At 35.1% G+C, this 20,353-nt stretch overlaps 1 protein-coding gene across 9 annotated transcripts; it reads right to left on the bottom strand.

The window, feature by feature from the left end:
- Positions 1–3,709: 3,709 nt before the first annotated feature.
- On the bottom strand, positions 3,710–17,709 carry LOC132055553 (uncharacterized). 9 transcript variants are annotated; one of them, XM_059447434.1, is made up of 19 exons: positions 17,523–17,703; positions 16,699–16,740; positions 16,463–16,537; positions 15,591–15,656; positions 12,727–12,831; positions 11,942–12,053; positions 11,551–11,596; positions 11,402–11,473; positions 10,359–10,421; positions 10,101–10,255; positions 9,953–10,017; positions 9,294–9,444; positions 7,670–7,775; positions 7,443–7,578; positions 5,211–5,275; positions 4,941–5,105; positions 4,541–4,613; positions 4,369–4,447; positions 3,710–4,140 (listed from the first exon to the last, which is right to left on the bottom strand). In XM_059447434.1, the coding sequence occupies exons 1-18, from the start codon at positions 17,524–17,526 to the stop codon at positions 4,398–4,400; spliced, it is 1,551 nt and encodes a 516-aa protein (XP_059303417.1). In that variant the 5' UTR covers positions 17,527–17,703; the 3' UTR covers positions 3,710–4,140; positions 4,369–4,397. The 9 variants fall into 9 exon arrangements, 8 of the variants coding, with proteins under 8 accessions (XP_059303417.1, XP_059303419.1, XP_059303418.1 ...); XM_059447436.1 differs by having other exon boundaries at positions 16,463–16,582; positions 17,523–17,702; XM_059447435.1 differs by having other exon boundaries at positions 16,463–16,534; positions 17,523–17,702.
- Positions 17,710–20,353: the final 2,644 nt, after the last annotated feature.

Below are 20,353 nucleotides of genomic sequence, written 5' to 3'. Positions count from 1 at the left end.
ATACTTAATGTTAAAAGTAAAATGAAATAAAAATAATTAATCTCATTTTAATTTTGTAAAAAAAAAAAGAATATTTTTAGTAATCTTGACAAGTAATATGAAACGGAGGGAGCATTATTTTAGGAGAAAACAAAGCTGCCGCCTGCGTTACTAAAACAATAAGGACAAAAATTCCTCATTCCTTGTTTTCCGCTTCCCGAAAGATACTAATCCTGCTTGCTCGGAATATGCATGTGTGATTTTCCCACTGAACACGCATGTGGGTTTATCATTTCCCTCTTCCAACAAGATTCTACATAGAAAAAATAAAAAGATAGATTTTTTTCTTCAGATAGTGATGAGTCGCAGTTTTCGATCTCTAGGACGACTATGACTTTGGAATAACAATAGTTGGTGTAAATTGATTGACCCGTCACAAAATTTCTAATTTAAGGAAAAAACTTTCCACTATACAATGGTTTTTAGACTTAGATAGTACCTTAGCTCCTTGTACATCTTGTCAAAGAATTTCAAGCCTACCGTAAAGCTTTTGAAAACAGGCCAATTCTGCGAAACTTCCAATAAAGAATAGTGAAGTGAAGATGTGATAGGATCATCAGGAAGGCGTTTTGTTTTCTTTTTGATAATGGTGGGAGCCCAGTTAGCTTGCGCCCACCTCGATTAATTCCACGAAAAATCTGATCGGCTGATCATCAAGAAAATTATTCTGCATCAGGATTGATGGGATTTGGAAGCTCAAACGATTAACTACAAGTAAAACAACTATTACTACCCGCAATCCCAAAAGATTTGGGTCGACCATATCAATACTTACCGAGATGTTACTCCATATAAACTTATCTCATACCAATTTAATGCCAATACAAAATATTAGATATTGTGTATATTTTCTAAATGCATAAATCTCTCAAAGGCTAAACCGCCCTTAGAAAGCACATGACCTACAATGGCTAACATCTAGTACATATCCCCAACTAATCTACATATATTACTACTATATATAAGAGAAATCAAGGGGTTTTTATAGTCCTCACAAAAATTTTCAATCAAATGTCAAACTTTTCAATTAATTAATTCTAGTTCCTAATCTTATTTTTAAAGTCAAATTTATTTTTTGTTCTTATGATCTACTTTTCAAAAGTTGTCGAACCTCCTACCATCTTTTTCTATTTTTTGGTTACCTATCCGGTGCCCGGTATCCGCATTGGAGTCCGGTTAATCCGGATTCGCGTGGATGATTTGCAGGATTGCCCTTCGCTGGGGGCGGTCTTTAATTTTTGCCCCTCGCTAAAAATCCCTTGGTTTCGGGTTCGAACCCCCGCTCAGCCAAAAAATTTTAAAAATATCGCAAGGTAGAGTTGGATTCGCAAGGCAGAATTTTGGCCTGAAGGTAAAATTATGTCTTAAGGCAGAGTTTTGAATCCAAACATCTGCCTTGCGAAAATTCTTTTTTTTTTTTTTTTTTTTTTGAGGTCGGGTTCAAACCCAGAACCTCAGGATATTAGGCGAAGGGCAAAAATTAAAGACCACCCCAAATGAAGAGCAATCCGAGCAAAAAAAAAAAAAAAAGTATTCGCGTCGCATAGGGCCCATTCGGGGGAAGCACTTCCTATTAAGGGTTTTTTCATATCCAGGCTTGAACCCGAGACCCTTGAGTAAGGGAGGAACAACCCCATCGGCTGCACTTTATTTTCCCTGTTACTTGCTGCTATTGATCTTGTCTAATAACCTAAAAAAATAGTCATTTCTTTGCTAGATTTGCTCTCTCACTTTTCCTTTTTCATTAGTTTCTTATTATAGATTTTTACATGTAGGCATTTCTTTTACTCTATATTTATATTTGAGAATTTCTAAAAATTCCTTTACTTACATGTAAATTTCTTTTACTTTATATTTATACTTTAATGAGCTCATATGTGTTTAAAAAGATTTTTACTAAAATGATTTTCAGATAGTTTTAAAAATTATTAAATGATGCCATATAGTGTTGAAAATGAAGATAGCTTTATCAGTCAAGATCGGGTTATCTTAAGAATCTTTTGTTTGGTTAACTATATTTAATCTTTCAAGCACAAAATAAGTTTAAAGAAGGGCAGAGTTAAGAGTGTCGGATACAGGTTTGCTCGGATTCGGTAGCGCTTTGGTTAAATTCTGTATTTGTAAAAGTTCATTAAATATGTACAGATTATTGGTTAGAACTAAATAACTTCAAAAATTAGAATTCAGAACTTATAAACTTCAAATTCTAGCTTCACATCTAAATTGAAGTAAATAATTTCATCAGAACGAAAGTTGAAATATTAAAGGAGTGAAATGAAAATTTTGTTTTTATATATTGAAAATATACTTATTACTAAAATAAGTTATATTTATTTAAGGGAAAAGGTGCAAATATACCTCTTAATTTTGCGATTTAGAGCAAATATATCCCTCATTACAAAAGTAGTTATATATACCCTGCCGTTACAAAATGGTGCAAATATATACCCCTATCATTACAAAATGGTGCAAATATACCCCTGCCGTTACAAAATGGTGCAAATATACCCTTTTCGCTGACGGGATATTTTTTTTAAAAATTATTGAAGTTATTTTTTAATTTAAAAAAAAGTCACGTGACTTTAAAAAAAAGTCTACCCATTTTTTTTTAGTAGACATACTTTTCTAAAGCCACATGGTAATTTTTTTCTAGTGTGCCGGGTCTGATTCTTTTAAAAAAATATCTCTATGACTTTAAAAAAATAAGTCTACTCATTTTTTTAAACGAACCAGACCCGACACAAAGAAAAAAAAATTACTATATGACTTTAGAAAAGTATGTCTACTAAAAAAAAATGGATAGACTTTTTTTTAAAGTCACGTGACTTTTTTAAAATTAAAAAATAACCTAAATAATTTTTAAAAAAATATCCCGTCAGCGAAAAAGGTATATTTACACCATTTTGTAATGACAGAGGTATATATATACTACTTTGATAACGAAGGGTATATCTGCTCTAAATCGCAAAGTTGAAGAGTATATTTACACCTTTGTCCTTTCTTTAATTAAAAGTGTCACTACACGCATCCCCCACAAATACATACAAGAAAATTTGCTAAAAAGGTGATTAGTTCCTCAAGTTTAGCCCTGTTTACAAGAAAGTCAAGTGCCACCACACTGCCACAGCATGACAAACCCATTTTTGAATCACTTGTGATCCTCAAAATGAATCCATAGCGTCAGCTGCACCGGAGCCTTATAAAACAGCTATAGCTCTCATTTTTGGATTAAAACACTGATTCTACATCCTTGTTTCGCCCTATTTCATTGATCCCCAGACACAGGCATTATTAATGAATACATAGATACAGAAATCAACAAATGCCTACTGCTCCAGGAGGATAGTTTATTTTTTCAAATTTGCTTTCTGCTCGTCAAAAGAAATAATTCTCTCACTCCAGACAGCAATGGTCAAGCAACCTAAACTATGAAATAAACAATTTGGTAGTCTATATACCCATTAGAGCGAATATCTTATATGTTTAATTTATGTGTGGGATTACATTAGAAACGTTGTTGTGTATTATACTCAAATAGTTTGGGAATTTTTGGAATCTTCATATAAAAGTGAAATCATCATTCAAGTATAGCGATAGTCTCATATCGAAACCTAATCGGTTAATTTAGATTCAATGCGATTGATTTTAAAAATAATTGACACCCCTACAATTATCTCAAACCATTGGATATGAAAACGATAGCCTTACATGGAGATCAGCGCAATAAACTTCTAATCACCATCGTTCTTCAAAAGGACTAACTGCTATGCATTCGGCTATAACCAAAGGCCCAAATCGGCATTTTTGGTGCATAAGATTGACCAGCATGTATAACGGGTCTATTGTCAAACAAAATCAAGATAGATTCATACTGCACAGCGCACTAAAAAACCACCACCATCATGGAATGGTGGTATAAAACTATAATGGATACCAGAACCAATAGCACACTAGGCAGACGCTAAACTGGTGAACATTGCGTGTGTATCAGAGGACGAATCAACTTAGCTCAGGGTAATGCTGCAAAGGACCAAAAATTGTCTCTGCTGCTGCCCTGGGTGTGCAGCGAACATCTAAGTTCAACCCTTTCTTCTGAAAACACTGTTCAAATAATAAAGGAAAAAAACAATGTCATGCAAAATGATCAAGTCTCAAAGTAAATCTCAAAAGCAAGTACTATTGAAAAGAAGACATGTTAACAAAGATAATGTTTGATCTCTTAAATCCAAAGTTCAGTAAAAGTTGCATAAACAACTAAAGTTTTACAGCTAAACTCACTTTAAAAAAGAGACATTACAAATTAGCACTGAAAGAAAACAGGAGCTCCACCTTTTTCAGTTTTCAAGTTGTTGAAGCAATTATGCAACAGTCGGCAGGGTGGTCACTTTCCCCACAGCAACAGTTTTCCCTGCAGATAGTGTCGGTCATTTTGATCCCATGTTGCAAGATGCTGCATATAAATTAAAGCATGACAAGCTTACAAGACAAATTGGTTCTTTACCTTCAGTGCGAAGAGTGAACCGTCCAAGTTGTGGAAAATCAGAGAACTTCTCAATACAAATAAGATTATTCACCTGGCATGATTATTCCCAAAAGATCAAGACCTAGCACAGTATATAATGGAAGGGAAAGGCGGAAATGAAAGAGGATAAGGGGTTTGAAAAATTTAGTATCCTCCCATAGCTAAAGCATCGCGGGCATCTTCTTTAACAGTTGGGGCTAGATAATAAGTCACATTTTTGCAAGCATAAATATTCAAAGCGAATGAAGATAATTGCAAATTACAATCGTAGATATACTAAAAGTGAAAGGTTTCATTATTGTGTAAACAGAAACCACTTTGCTCTCCCTTGTAGATGATAATCCCGAAGGTGCATTTCTAATCTAAATAGACAGCTAACCTGAACATGACATAGGATGATTGCGCCGTTCTTCACAAACAAAGGTTTTTTCTTCATGGGCTTCTTTTTCTTGAGATCAATCTGCTGCATCAGTTCAACAATCTCGCATTCCTCAACAATAGCATGAATATGCAACACAGCCTTGTAGCCAGCAGTAAAAATAGCCTGAAAGACCACACAATGTTTATTTAATCACAGATGATGACCGCACTAATGCAGCTCTGAAACTAATTAGAGCGAATGAAAGGCTAGGTTAAGTTTGACCCGTACATTGTCCAACAGCTCCAAGATCTGTAACTGTGCAACAAACTCAGTAACTGCAGGTATGGGCTTTGCTGCAAGTGCAAAACACATTAGAAACGCTAAGCTTGAAAACCAATCTATTATGGAGTTGGAGATTCATGTACATGTACAGTACCTAAAAATATCCTCCTTTCTCTGTGTACAGTACACCAGAGTATTAACTTCACTAAGCCATCCATATATCCAATCTTAATATAATTAAATTAGTTCTCAAACTGGATAATGATTTACTAAATAAGTGTGATACCTCAAAAGCACGTTAACAATTTTCCTCAAATCACTGAAGATGCATGTTTTTTAAAGCTAAACAAAAAATTAAGAAAGGCACATGCAAAGAATTATTCAGTAATAGAGGAAAAAAAAAAAAAAAGAGGGGGGTGGTTTAAAGTTCCATTAGGTCATTTATCTATGACTTGTCAACTTCAGTTCCTCACATGTCGGACCAGAATAAATAATAAATCAAAAACAAAATTTGAGAGTTGTATATGTGCTTAATCAAAAACTACACCAGGTGCATTTTCCCATTAGCTCACTACATTAGTTTTATTCATTTGCCTCATTCACTAGAGTATCAGTTCTGATCTTTTTCTTTTTTTCCTTGAAACTGTAGTATTACTGTATTAGTGCTGATCTTATTGAATGAATCAGCTCAAAGATATTTCAATTATAAAGTCTACTGTAAAAGACAAGATCAAAAAGTCTACTGTAAAAGACAAGATCAAGGACTCGCACTGCAGGACATCATTGTTTACGGATCAACTTAGGAGGAAAACTAAACTTCTCTCAGCTAGTTAAAGACTAAAGGAAACTAAAAGACGTTCCCATCCTTAAAAACAAATCCCACCGACACCAATGAGAATCTCTTTCTTTGGTCTTATCTGTAAAGCAGATAACTGCAGACAAACTGCAGCATATACACAACATGTGTTCCAACGTAAGAGTTAGGATAGCTTTTTTTACTCCTTTGTCAAGTTTCTATTTGAATGAAGAATCTTCTTAAATTCACTAGGAAATGATTCAGTAAGCCAGCCACACTGCTCCTCAGGAAGATCTTGCACAAACACTTGGCTGCCCAAAAGGTTAAGGGTGTGTTTGGTATGAAGGAGAATGTTTTCCACAGAAAGTATTTTGCTGGAACTAAGTGATTTTCTAACTTATTTTCTGGTGTCCAAGCAAGCAGAAGATATTATCATTTATACTTGATCTAGGCAAACACTATTGGGATGGAGTGGGGTGAGGGATGGAGGAGAAAAGGAGGAGAGAGAAGGGGGGGGGGGTCTGTGGTGGTGCAATGGAGGGTGTTAGGGGTGCGGAGGAGACAATCAACATGGAATGCCACTTATTAAACTTGTTTTCCTACTCCCATTAGGGAAGAAAACAAATCGACCATAGATCAATTCCCTTTTTATTTGGGAGTATTGACTACACCCCAATTCTGAGCTTCATGTTTACTCTTTCCAAGTGACATGTCAGGTCCAGGGCATCCCAATTGGATTGACTGGGATGACAGTTTCTCCTTTCGAGTCTGTAAAATCAGAATTTCGATCAAATCACACATCGCAGTATACTAGGCCTTCTAATTCTTTAAGAGGTTTATCTACAAGATTCGCAATATAACTAGGAAGACGTTTTAAAATTTTGATCTGAATCCCATCCCTCAACCGATTTTTTGGAAATTCTGTTTCTGATAATTGAACACCATTATAAGTACATTTAATATGCATTTCTCTATTCCATTCCTGCAAAGTAACTTGTTTTCCTTGAGAAAATGTTCTCCAATCATTTTCCAACCAAACAAAGGAATTTTTGGAAAACATTTGAGCCGGGGCTCCACCGAAAACAGCCTCCCACCCGTCAAAAGGTAGGGGTAAGGTCCGCGTACACTCTACCCCCCCCCCCGACGACCCCACCTGGTGGGATTATATTGGGTATGTTGTTGTTGTTGTATTTGTTCTCCTCCATAGAATACACACCCTAAATGCAAAAAAAAATTATCCCACCAAGGATGTTATAATATCTGAGGCATGCCATGTTTGCCAGAAGAAAGTACTCCTTTAAATAGGTAACTGGCTAGCAATATAAATCCTTTTTTTTTTTTTTTAGATAAAGTTGGTTAGCAATATAAAACGGAATCTCAAACATTTAATAAAGGGAACAGAGAATGAATACCATGCTATGGATAATAAGGAAAATACATACCAACACTGCACAAGACAAAACCCGACAAGATGTCCTCTTCCTCGATTCCAGATAACCTAACTCGTAGATTTTCCCCGGGATCCGCATACCTAACTCTATCTTCGTCAGAGAATATGGCAAGTACTTTAACAGCAGCCTGTAGATCAACTTATGAATGAAATTCCTCAAGTATTCAATAAATCCCATCGCTGAATATAGTTTAAGGAAAAAAGTCCAAGGACAATTACCCTATTTGGCATCACCAATAAATTATCACCTTCACATATGCTCCCAGATTCTATTTTACCCATAACAACAGTTCCCATGTCTTTAAATTTGTCGATAATAGGGATTCTGCAAGAAAGGGAGATTTAATACTCACTGACTGCTAACGAGGGGAATACAGAGAGCATAAATCAAAAGGTTATATTGGCCATCCGATGAAGAAAATATGAAAGATGAAGCACCAAAAGTAGATGAGCCCTCACACAAGAATGGCCATATTTCATATATAAATACACACCTATTACTTTTTTGGGACATTAAACACTATATCTTAAGCAATTTCATCAGTAACACCTGCAATTGTGAGTCTTAACTCCTTAATCCCTTGTTACTAGTCAAAAAAGAACTCCTTGATCCCTTGTTGCAACTATTTCTCAAGAGTTAGGCATTAAATTTTCCACCACTCATTTATTCATTCCTTTGTTTCATGTATCTTGGGTCTATTATACAAGGAAATGGGGAGATTGGTGATGACGCCACACACCGTATTGGTGCAGGGTGGATGAAATGGAGGCTTGCCTCCGGAGTGTTGTGTGACAAGAAGGTGCCACCAAAACTTAAAGGCAAGTTCTACAAAGTGATGGTTAGACCAACTATGTTGTATGAGGCGGAGTGATAGCCAATCAAGAAATCTCATGTTCAGAAGATGAAAGTGGCGGAAATGAGAATGCTGCAATGGATGTGTGGGCACACTAGGAGCGATAGGATTAGGAATGAAGTCATCCGAGACAAGGTTGGAGTAGCCTCAGTGGAAGACTAGATGCGGGAAGCGAGGTCGAGATGGTTTGGGCATGTGATGCGGAGAGATGCAAATGCCCCGATGCGCGGAGGTGCGAGAGGCTAGCTAGCGACGGTTTCGGAAGAGAGTAGAGGTAGGAAGTATTGGGAAGAGGTGATTAGACAGGATATGGCGCATTTCCTGCTTACCGAGGACATGACCTTAGATAGGAGGGTATGGAGGACTCATATTAGGGTAGAAGGCTAGTAGGTAGTCGCGTTTATCCTTTCTTACGAGTAGTTATATTGCTCTATAGTTTCTTGTCTCTTGATTTCTGCGAGTATCTGTTGGTTTATAATGGCTTATTTACTTTCATTGTTTTCATTTTCATAATTGCTTTGATTTGTTTGCCCGTACCTGACATTTCCTATGCTTTTTCTTAAGCCGAGGGTCTTCCGGAAAGGTAGGGGTAAGGTCTGCATACACTCTACCCTCCCCAGACCTCACATTGTGGGATTCACTGGGTATGTTGTTGTTGTTGTATTTATTCATTCCTTTCTGGTGCATATCCCAAATGACACCAAAATTTGCAAATGTAAAAGGTAAGCAGCCATAGTGCAACCTTTCGCACTCTTAACTCAGACAGAAGAGGATCTTTCCAGAAATGGTAAGAACATAAAGAAAAAAAGATTACCACAAGCAATGAGAAGAATGCATCAGTTCACAGATCTCTTTTTTCTAGAATGAGTTCACAAATCTCTTTACATCATCAATCTAAGAGAATATCAAGCAAATTTAACAACGAGTGCCGAAACTTGGACATACAAAAGGAGAAGAGAGAGACATGAGGATTAGCAAAAATGAAGTACCTTAGTGGACCATCAGGATCTCGGTGAGGAACTTCTACTGCATCAAGAACTTCAAAAAGGCACGGACCATCCCACCATGGGCATACACTATCCTCCACCCTAGTTTTCATATTTGAACCAAGGAGACCAGATATTGGCAGGAACTGAACATCTGCAATTCAAGTACAAAAATTTTCAGAAGCAAGTGCAGAAATCAAACATCTGCATCTTAGCTAACACGTGGAATTTTTAAATGAAGTAGGAAACAGATTGAAATACAGTGTAATGATGGAAAGTAAGATGCCACAAACAGCATTCTCCTTCAACTATACCAACAGGTGATATTTATAAGGATCATACAAACAGGTGGTGTTGTTTCTGTAAGGTCCATAACACAAGTGGCAAGAATGAAAAACACTCGTTTCTTAGGTATGTACAAGACTTTTGATTACGCGCTTTATTTACTTCAATATCAAGATTGACAACGGATTATTTAAACTTGGAGATGAAAATGAAGATTTACAATAGTTTATAGGAGAAGTGGATCAGGAAACAATTATAACGTTCTCACTTGGTTATACACTAAAAGCAAGATAAACTTTGATATAGATCAGCTTTTCACCTTTAAACTCTAATGAGAGGGTGTGAAATGCAATATATGAGTAGATAATCCTCTTTACCTTTCTTCACATTGTATCCAGATGATTTCAAGAATGGTACCATTTTTGACTCGATCTCATCATACCTTCATGAGACAATTGCTAGAAATTAATACCTACAGTAATTAATATTTCAAATGCATGTCGGAAAACATAGATAGAAGAAGACCTCTCTTTAGACCAGTCCACAGTAGGATCATCCATCTTATTTACAGCAACAAGGAGCTTGGAAACTCCTAATGTCTTTGCAAGTTGAACATGTTCACGTGTTTGTCCACCTCTTTCATATCCAGTTTCAAATTCACCCTTTCTAGCGGATATAACCTTCACATTAGCCACATCAAGGATCAGTAACACTTCCAAATCCAAAGACAAAATTCATAAACTTCCATGGAGGAGTCCAATGGCAAAAGGTACCATTTCTTACCAATACACCTATATCGGCTTGAGATGCTCCACTAATCATATTTGGGACATAACTCTTGTGACCCTGGTAATAAATAGATGCAGTTACAGAAACTTAGTAAGTATTAAACTCGCATTCATCGTGATTGATGATCTCTGCGTCTTTACTAGTCACAAAACGCTTCACACTCCTGAAGAGCACGAACTTGTCTTTTAGATAAGTACTAAATCACAGTTGCCTCACACATTATTGAAGTGAATACAGAACTTTACAAATAATATGTTACATATATTATCATAATTTAGTCCTCAAAACAGTAGTAAACTGAAACAATGTCCCTCTTCAAGGAACTGTTCATTCATGTTAAAACAATGCGCTAAACATTTCTTCTTCAAACCATGCAGCGAATTTGTTGGCATCAAAGGCTCAAAATCAGAAAACTAGTAAACCAAAATGGAAGAAAATTTACTGCCTTATGACAAGAGGAATTGAAGGCGAGTTCATGAGATATGATAGGAGATAGACGTCAAGCTTCATTTCATTTGAAAGATCAGAAAGACATGCATAAATTATCAGTGATCACGTTAAATTTGATTTATTTGTTCATAAATGCATGTAGTAGCTCATTACTGCAATTTCTCTTGCCTTCCGCAAGGCTAGATGAAAGAAACAAGCATGCAAAAGATTTATCCGCGCAAGAAGTAGAGAGACTTCAACAGGAGTTCTTTAGAGATCCTTATGTTAAAAGGAAATGGGGCAAACATTATTCCTCATGCAAAATAAACCCTTTCACCTAGATTCATAACTCGTTCTCGTATATAAAAGGAAAAGCAGAGAAGCAATTTGCAAGGGATTTGCCACTCATCAAGACTGTAAATCTTGTTGTCTCTGTTTCAAGGACAACAAAATTTTCACTGCAAGGGAGACTTTATATAGAAATCCTTATGTTAAAGGAAACATGGGGCAAACACCAATCCTTGGCAAAATACACTCATCAACTAGATTCACAACTTATACTCCTATATACAAGGCAAAGTAGAGAAACAATCTGTTAGGGAAGTTACCGGGGCATCCAAGATTGTAAATCTTGTCGTCTCTGTTTCAAAATGTGCTCTTCCTACCTCAACTGTTTTTCCCTGCACAGAAAATTGCAAACAAGAAATAAACAAAAGCAGTCTAACCTTACAGAAAAGTATATAAATAATAAGAATACCTTCACTCTCTCCTCTTCATTTGTATCCATGATATAGGCCATATACCTAACAGACAAAAACCGAAAATATAAGAGAAGCACTTTTCTTTTTTCTTTTTCCCTTTTTGTTTAGGTAACTTGAAAGGCAGGAGAAGCTACGAAGCTGTAAAACAGCAGATAAGCAAGACAAAATGAAATTCATAAACAAAAATTCTTCAAGTGAAATCTCACAAAACCAATAATTCTACATCAAATCCTTGTATAGTCCGGCCAATATTGACAGAATAAGATCACATCCTAGAAAGTTTTTATCAAGCATCAACAAATCACACAAACACTGGCCTGACATATGTTCCGGCATTAAAAAGTGCCATAAGCACAAGTTGAACTCTTTAAACAAGGAAAAGCTCACCAACTCTCTCTACTCTTGTCCTTTGCTTCCTTCTCATACTTCTGGATAGTCCGATCATCAACTTGACCACTAAGGAATAGTATCTGTCCTCCAGCTGTGGACTTTCCAGCATCTGCAGTTGAAATTAAATATAATAAGCCTAAGAATTGTATGAAAATCATTAAAAATGATCATGTGAGACATATGAGCTTTAGTAAGTTTTCACCATTTTTTAAATACAAACTAAAACTTGCTTTAACCAAAATCCAGAGACATCGCGGTTCCTCGTTTCTATTTCACAGGTCGGACTTCTCGAGTTACTGCTAGTTATTATCAATGCAAGGATGAAATGTTTCTCAAAAAAAGAGATGCATAGAGGAACAAAAACAGTGCATACAGATGCCAACTTTTCAAGCTCCCAAATTCCATAAGAACTACATCACAAATGCACTCAAACACAAAACCTCGACACATCTGGAGGGCTGAGTCAAATATTTCTGTCCCAGTCGTTTTCTTCAGTTTCTGGACAGACACAGCAAACATAGTTTCTCTTATGAAATAGATGCACCAATACATTAGAATGGAAATATCAGTCACAATATCTGCCTACCGTTTTTTTAAGGTAATAATTTATTGATGTTAGGTTTAAGTCCTGGTGTACAAGTGGTATAGCAAAAGTAATCATTTTTTTACATTTTCTCTCTTCCTTGATATTTTAAAGAGTTAGATTTGATGCTTCTAGAAAGCCTATAATTGTAAAAACTAAAAAGTAGGGCTATCAAACAACATAGGAAAATGAAACTTACCAACATGACCAATGAATACAACATTCAGATGTCTCTTTCTATTAACGTTAACAACCTCATCTACATGTGTCGGCTTCACCTTTGCATTTGCTTCCCCTTTCCGGCCTGAAATCATAAATTAAGTAAACAATTGCTGCATACTTCTTTGTAGATTTTGCTTAAGATTATATACTGTTTCAGAAACGGATTAACACATCTACTCAGGCCAAATACACCAAAATTCCTAGTTATAAATGCAAAAAATAAAAAATGTTTTGAGTTGCATAACATCTTGAATAGTCAAACAGCAGGGATCATTCTAAATACTTGTAAGGGAAGGATGGCTGTCAGGCAACCATCAACAAGCAGTATTAATATCATTTTGCATTAGTCTTACTTCCCGAAAATACAAGGCACGTTCCACCAATTGAAATCAGCTCGTTCACATTTCACCACAGTTTTAACAAGCAGACTTGTTCCAAATAAATCTTCATGATTAAGTGAATAAGTAAAGACTTGTCTTATCACCAAAAGATATGTTACGCTCGAAAATAGTAAACAACAACAGACAGCCAAGCCATCAAAATAATATAGTCTATTTCTGAAGAAAAATATAGAGAAAAAGAAGCAAAACTACTTGATTTAAAGAAGCAAAACTACTTGATTTCTCTTCTTTTCAACAAACAAACTCTTCTTTACAGAACATAAAGATAAACAAAAAGGTGCTGCTTTTGAGATGCCTCTCTCATCAACATATTGACTTCTTTTTGTGACATAAAGCTACCATGTTAGCTGAGATGACACAACCAACTCCATAGACTAGCTTGTATCATGACTCTTCCCATAGTAGTACCTTAAAATGCCCTTCTCACCCAACCCTCCCTGAGAGGAAATGGAAATAAGGATCCCTCACTTTTTCTAAAAGGCAACGTTCATAACGATAGTAATGCACGAGATATAGGCACCCCAAAGAAGGAAGTGGAAACTCACAGCTCACAGAAAAGCAAAAGGAGGTAAAATAATTTAATGCCATGATTATTTCTTATTTTTGAGATAATGCTGCCTAGTCAGCTCCAGCCTCTCTGATTCAAGCACAACAAACTGATTCAAATTCAGCAATATAGGCTGACGCTCCCTCTTTCAACTCTTTTAATCAAAGCCAGACATTTAGACGAATAAATCTAACAAAGCAGCCATCCTCCAAAGGTAATTAGCTGTAGCAATCATTAGCATTATAGTCATTGCTGACTAGTGAAACTATAGAGTAGTAACAAAGTAAAAAAGACGGTTCAAGAAAAGGCGAGAGAAAGAGAGAGAATAAAGTGAATCACGCGGGACTAAGGGTTCTATTCGGCAGAGAACTCTCGGGATCTACTACTCTAAGCATTGTCTGCCTGTCTGGACCACCAAACACCCGCTTTATTTGTAATAAAACTTTTCGCCTCACAACGTCAAAACCCATGTTCGATGTCTTCGATGCCAGTTATTACAACACTAAACCTCCAAGTCAAATCCAATGTTTATGCAAAATTAGACTCTTCACAGTAAAGTTCATAATTTCACACTCATCTAAATTTGGTACTTCTCCCCCAAAAACCGTCTAAATTTGGCTGACAAACGGGCGTGATTGTGCTTTATATACAAACTAACTGCCTGAAGCCCTAAGATAAAATTCAATCTCATAAATCTGGCAAACAAAGAGACATGATTGTGCTTTATAGACAAATCAACTGCTTGAAGCCGCTCATTTTAACTATCATCACTATTGAGAAGGTCTTCTACCGAATTCATAAATAAGTGGAAATAGTCCTTGGTGAGCAGAATTCAAAAGACAAAACAAGTACTAGATGCCCAGTGTAACTTTCACAGCTTGTGATGCCACCAAAAGTGACTTTCAAAAGAATAGTTATGGGAAATTTATGAACTAGACAAGCCAGCTTCCACAATGAGATTAGAGTTGCAGCCTAATATTTGAAACTCCGTCATGCACCATTTTTTTGTTTTTTGTTTTGATGACATGGAAACCGGCAGCCGCTACCCTTCGGGTGCACACAAGGTAAACCCAGCTCCTGTGCAATAGCTCGCAAAACACAGGAGAGGTAACCCGCACTAGGCAAGCCCAAAGGCGACGAGCTCGACCCAGAAGGCAAATCCACTGTTGTCGTAGGCAGGGGGTTTCGAACTTGAGACCTCCATTATGAAAGCTCCATCATGCACCACTTATATACAGGGTTCCAATCTCATCAAAGTTCTTCGCTCTTCTTCCTTCCCCTTTCTCCTATTCATGAGCCCATGCCCTCCTCGGAGTATCTATTTAACTATCATAACTATTGAGAAGTAAGAGCTTCTGCTTAAGGGATTCATAAATAAGAGGAACTGTCACTTGAACGGAATGCGCACTAAGGTATGAAAAAATAAATGCGCAAGAATTCAAAATACAAAAACAAGTACCAGATACAGAGGTGTAACTTTCACAGGCTTGTGATGCCAGCAAAAGTAGCTTTCAATAGAAAAAGTTATAGGAAATTTATGAACTACACAAGCCAGCTTCCATAATGAGGTTAAGAGTTGCAGCCTAATAGTTGAAACTTCATCATGCACCACTCATATACAGGGTTTCAATCTCACCAAACTTCTTCCATCTTCCCCTTTCCCATATTCATGAGCCCATGCCCTCCCCCAAAAATTTAAAATAAATAAATAAAACACAAATAAATAAATAAATAAATAAATTAAGAGATTTCTTAATGTTATCACGCCTACACATGAATAAAAGCTTCAAAGATACAGATTCAGTAGTTAAATGAGCAAGAATTAGAAATAAAGACAGAGAGAAAACTCAAAAAGGAGATAGATTGTACTTAACCTGTTCATGATCTACCTACCATCTTCCATATTATCAGGTATTACAACATCATCTGGCTTGCATTCTTCCGACATCACACTGTCGTTTGATACCAATTCATGAATATTCAAGACAAAAACATCCAAAACGGTTGCTAATTTCATCCAGAAGGGATAATGAAAGCAAGGGAATAAAGGATAGCCACACATATGAGTTAAAGAATATACAATGGATTTGAAAATAACGAGCAAAATAATGAAATCTAAAAAGAATGAAGTCTTAGAACTATCCTTCTCCCATCAAAAAACTTTTTTGCCCCTGTTTACTGGAAAAAATTAGACATTTTAAACAAAGGGTATACTTTTTAACAAAATATTCTGAAAGTTGTGAAGCATTTTTTGTTGGTCCAAAATAATTACAGTAGTAATTGTGATAATCCTGAAAGTCTCATGGATTTTGTTGTGGTAGTTTTGATTGCGTAAAATGCTAAAGAAGAGTTTATGGAATATTTTCAATTCTAAAAAGTAGCCTTAAACAAAAGAAATCGACAAAGGTATTCAGCAGCCACCAAGAACCATGGTGCAAGGATATATGATTAAACAAAGACCATAAAGTTTCGAGTGTATGTTTATACAAACCTAAGACTTCAAAGGCCTAGAGAAGCAAGGGACAGTTTAAAAACACAGAAGTATAGCCTTATTACCATGCAATGATTGTTATACTAGCGTAGTCAAAATAACAAATCATACTTAAGAAAATTGAAATGCCCTTAAATCTATTAAACACATAAAAAACACACAAAAGATACTCCGGCCAAAAAAAAAAAAAAAAAAACAGAAGATCAAAATAAACAATACTGCTCAGAGCGTCACTTGAAAGCAGAACAAGCACATCATTGAAGTTGTTGCCTACCTCCATCAATTTTATCAGGTTTTACAGCTTCATCAGGTTTTCCATCTTCAGCATTAGTCATCACACTATCTTCTGCTGACATTCAAGTACAGGCACAGACAAACACATTCACCATGTCTCCTTAGATTACAGACATGTAAGATAATGCTAAGCAATTTATTAGCTATATTAACTTCACTTTTACGCACTATATAATAAAGTATATATATCTAAGTACAAGGTGGTGAACTTAATACCAGATGAATCAAGCTGCAACGCCTTGATGTCTTCTTCAATATCTATCACGTAAACAACCAAAAATTCCACCATCCATTAAGTAATCATCCATAGGAAGATCCAAATGCTCTTGATATAACCTTTATTATTACTAAAATATACAAATACGTAGCTATAATTTTGTCTATGTAGATAGAGAGTATTTCCGAACTCCTTCAACTATGACAACAGATTATCTTTACTCACTGAATTGGAACATCCAATTTTCACACAAAATAAGCAACGCCGAATCGAAATTAAACATAAAATTCATTAAAACAAAACTAAAATAATAAAACCTAAGTCGATTAACATAGCATTTCCGAACTCCTTAAACTAAGGCAACAGATTATCTTTACTTATCGAATTGAAGCATCCAATTTTCACAAAAAATAAGCAACTTCAAATCGAAATTTAACGTAATATTAAAAGAAAATTAAAATAGTGAATCCTAGGTCGATTAGCGAAGCATTTCCGAACTCCTTAAACTAAAGCAACAGATTATCTTTACTTATCGAATTGGAACATCCAATTTTCACACAAAATAAGCAACTTAGAATCGAAATTCATTCATAAAAAATAAAATTAAAACAATAAAACCTAGGTCGATTAACGAAGCATTTCGGAACTCCTTAAACTAAGGCAACAGAATATCTTTACTTATCGAAATGAAGCATCCAAATTTCACACAAAATAAACAACTTCGAATCGAAATTTAACATAAAATTCATTAAATAAAAAAAGCAAAATAATAAACCCTAGGTTGATTAACGAATGAAGATCTAAGTAATCAAAAAGTACGTACCCATGGCGATGAACTGAATAGAGAAGGATTGATTCGGTTAGCAGATAGAAGATCAATTCAGAGACCTGGAAAGTTCTATTAGCAGGAAAATGTTTACAGCTTGCTTTTGCAAGTTGGTAACTCTATATATAGTGGTGGGGTGATGTCTGTTTCTGCTTTTACCAGTTGTTAGAAACCAAAAATTGGGTTTTCAGGTCCAATACGGAACCTGGCCTAACAAAATATTGGTAAGTGGAGGAACGTCGGTCTGACAAATAAATTACACTTTTATACTTTGCAGAGGATTTTACACATTTGAAATTTAATCATACGGGGTAATTTCTTTATAGTAGCATAAATTACTAACTTGCAAGATACGGTAAGTTACTTTTCATACTTCATTTGTCTAATTTGGGGTAATGTTATTATTCGAAGAGTCAACTTTAATTCTCATATTCTGAACCTTGTCATATAAAGTGGAACGAGGGAAACTGATAAACTTATTTTGTCAATATTGTAACATTTAGGTTAAATTAAGATTAAATTAGTTGATTACCGTTCTGAATTCTAAAAGGAAGACGTAATAAAAATTAATGAGAAACAGGCTTAGCAATAGATTGTTTTGGTATATTATCAGGGATTACGCTGGTGTGGAAAATATAGTAATAATATTAATCATTGACTTCAAATTTAAGGTAGAATACTGATAAATATATTAGAAAAAATATGTATTAGATCACCTAATAAGAGTACTTACTTTTTAAGATATTCTTGGTAAATTAATCATGTCTTGCTTGATTTTCCATTTGGTTGTGAGATTGACAAAAATATTTCACATGTAATGCATGCATGTGGCATTTGGTACTTAGATATATTGACAAAAAAAATTCACATGTAACGCATGCATATATTGCATGTTAGGGTCCATACAGGTTGTGTTGTTTGGTTCTTCAAGGAACCTAGCAGCTTCCACGTTGATGAAGATGTATTTTGGTGAAATTATTCTTTGTACTTATTAGATGGTTAGATGTATGATACTGAACAAGTTATTAGGGCTCTTTTGTGTAGATAGCCCACATGGCTTCCTTTATGTATGTAATAACGGGTGAGACAGTTCTGAATTTATTAACTTTCCAGCAACTAAAGTTTGATCGCAGCTAATTAAAATATTCAATAGTAGGTGATAATTAAGCTCAAAAGTTATCTATATAACCAGTAAAATCCTTCGAGCCTCCTTTGGTGTTAGTTTACTGCACCAGTTAAATTATCTTGGCAATTTTAGATTTTTTAAAACTTTGCGTAAGTTGAACGAGAAATGGTTGAGCTATGTATTGCGAAATGATATTTAGTACTAGTTCAAATATTTTCTGTAGTAAATAAAATGCAAAAATAAACAAGACACAATTTTTTACGTGGAAATCCTCAGAGCTCAAGTAAGTAAAATCATGATCCATCCATGTAGAATTTAACTTAAAAAATTACTAAAACAAAGGAGTAAACAGTTTCAAATTACAACTTTATAATAATAACCTAATTAAGGGGTAGTTTGATTGGTGGAAAGGGATAGACAAGGATATCTCGTGGGTCGGAATATTTATGGGATTAGCTCTTCCACCTTCTATAGATGATACCTAATCCCATCATTTTAGTACTAAGGGTGGAATAAAATGATCCTGAGTTTTAATTATTATCTATAACCAAACACAAGATAAAATAATCTTACATTTTATTTCGAGATTATTATTCTTATTCTTATCCCATCAATCTAGCGAGCCCTAGATGGTAACTTTCTACTCACTTCCACGCCTATAATGACTCGATCGGTTGTAGCTAGCAGCACTCCCAAGCTAAAGCTTTAAAGTAGAAAAATGTTTTTGAAAAAATAACCTAAACAACAAAAACATCTTCAATAAGAAAATTAGGTTACAACGCAAAACGCATACTACGAATTCTAAACCAACCGTAGAACTAAATGAAAGGACTTTAATTTTCAAACTTGATTCTTTAGTTTGATCTCTTAATACTCTTGATTGTTTGATCCTACTTGCAAATTATCTTCGTGTAAGTGTATATTTTACACGAAAGCGACTAATGCAATATATCATCAGCGTTAGCAGAATTAGGAAACAAGCACAAACCAAATCATATCTTTTAACTTTAGTGAATAAAGAAAGTATGATAAACCACGCAACTTTCCTCAAATAATTCCTGTCACGATTCACCTTTCTTGTAATACAAATCAAATCATATTTTTAACCATATTGAATAAAGAAAACACCATAAAATCACACAACTTTCCTTAAACAATTCATATTACAATTCGACTTCCCTAACAATTAGATTCCTAAATAAACAAGATCTTCCCAGATTTTCATTTATTTTGGTGGCTATTAGCCTATTAGGTCAAAAGTTATTTGATAGAACTATTACACGTAAAAGTGACTCTTAGTCCAACTAAAATTAGATACCAGACTTGCTAACCTTACATATAAGGCTAGGTCCTTCGGTTAGTCACCAATCAAAATACGATTAGTATTAATCATCAAAAACCAAAATTCACACTTGGCATTTGGCAATCTCATGTTATGCATAAAAGGAAAGGAAATGACTGGAACAAGATTTGACACTAATTAACACAGGATTATCACTTATATATATAATTGATATAGAATTGTATTTCTTAGCTTCAATAAGCGTGACAGAGCAAACCATTTAATCATTTATTTTATGTCAATGCATGCGGTATTAATGTTGCAAAATTTGATGATTGCTCAGAGAAACTATAGTTAGCTAGTGGGTCTTTTTTTTGACGTATACTTCCATGTAATCAACAATATAAAGGAAAATAAATA

The sequence above is a fragment of the Lycium ferocissimum genome, chromosome 5, assembly GCF_029784015.1.
Source record: "Lycium ferocissimum isolate CSIRO_LF1 chromosome 5, AGI_CSIRO_Lferr_CH_V1, whole genome shotgun sequence".
Classification (NCBI taxonomy): domain Eukaryota; kingdom Viridiplantae; phylum Streptophyta; class Magnoliopsida; order Solanales; family Solanaceae; genus Lycium; species Lycium ferocissimum.
The sequence above is the reverse complement of the archived record's forward strand: the minus strand, read 5'-3'. Positions and strand labels throughout refer to the sequence as shown.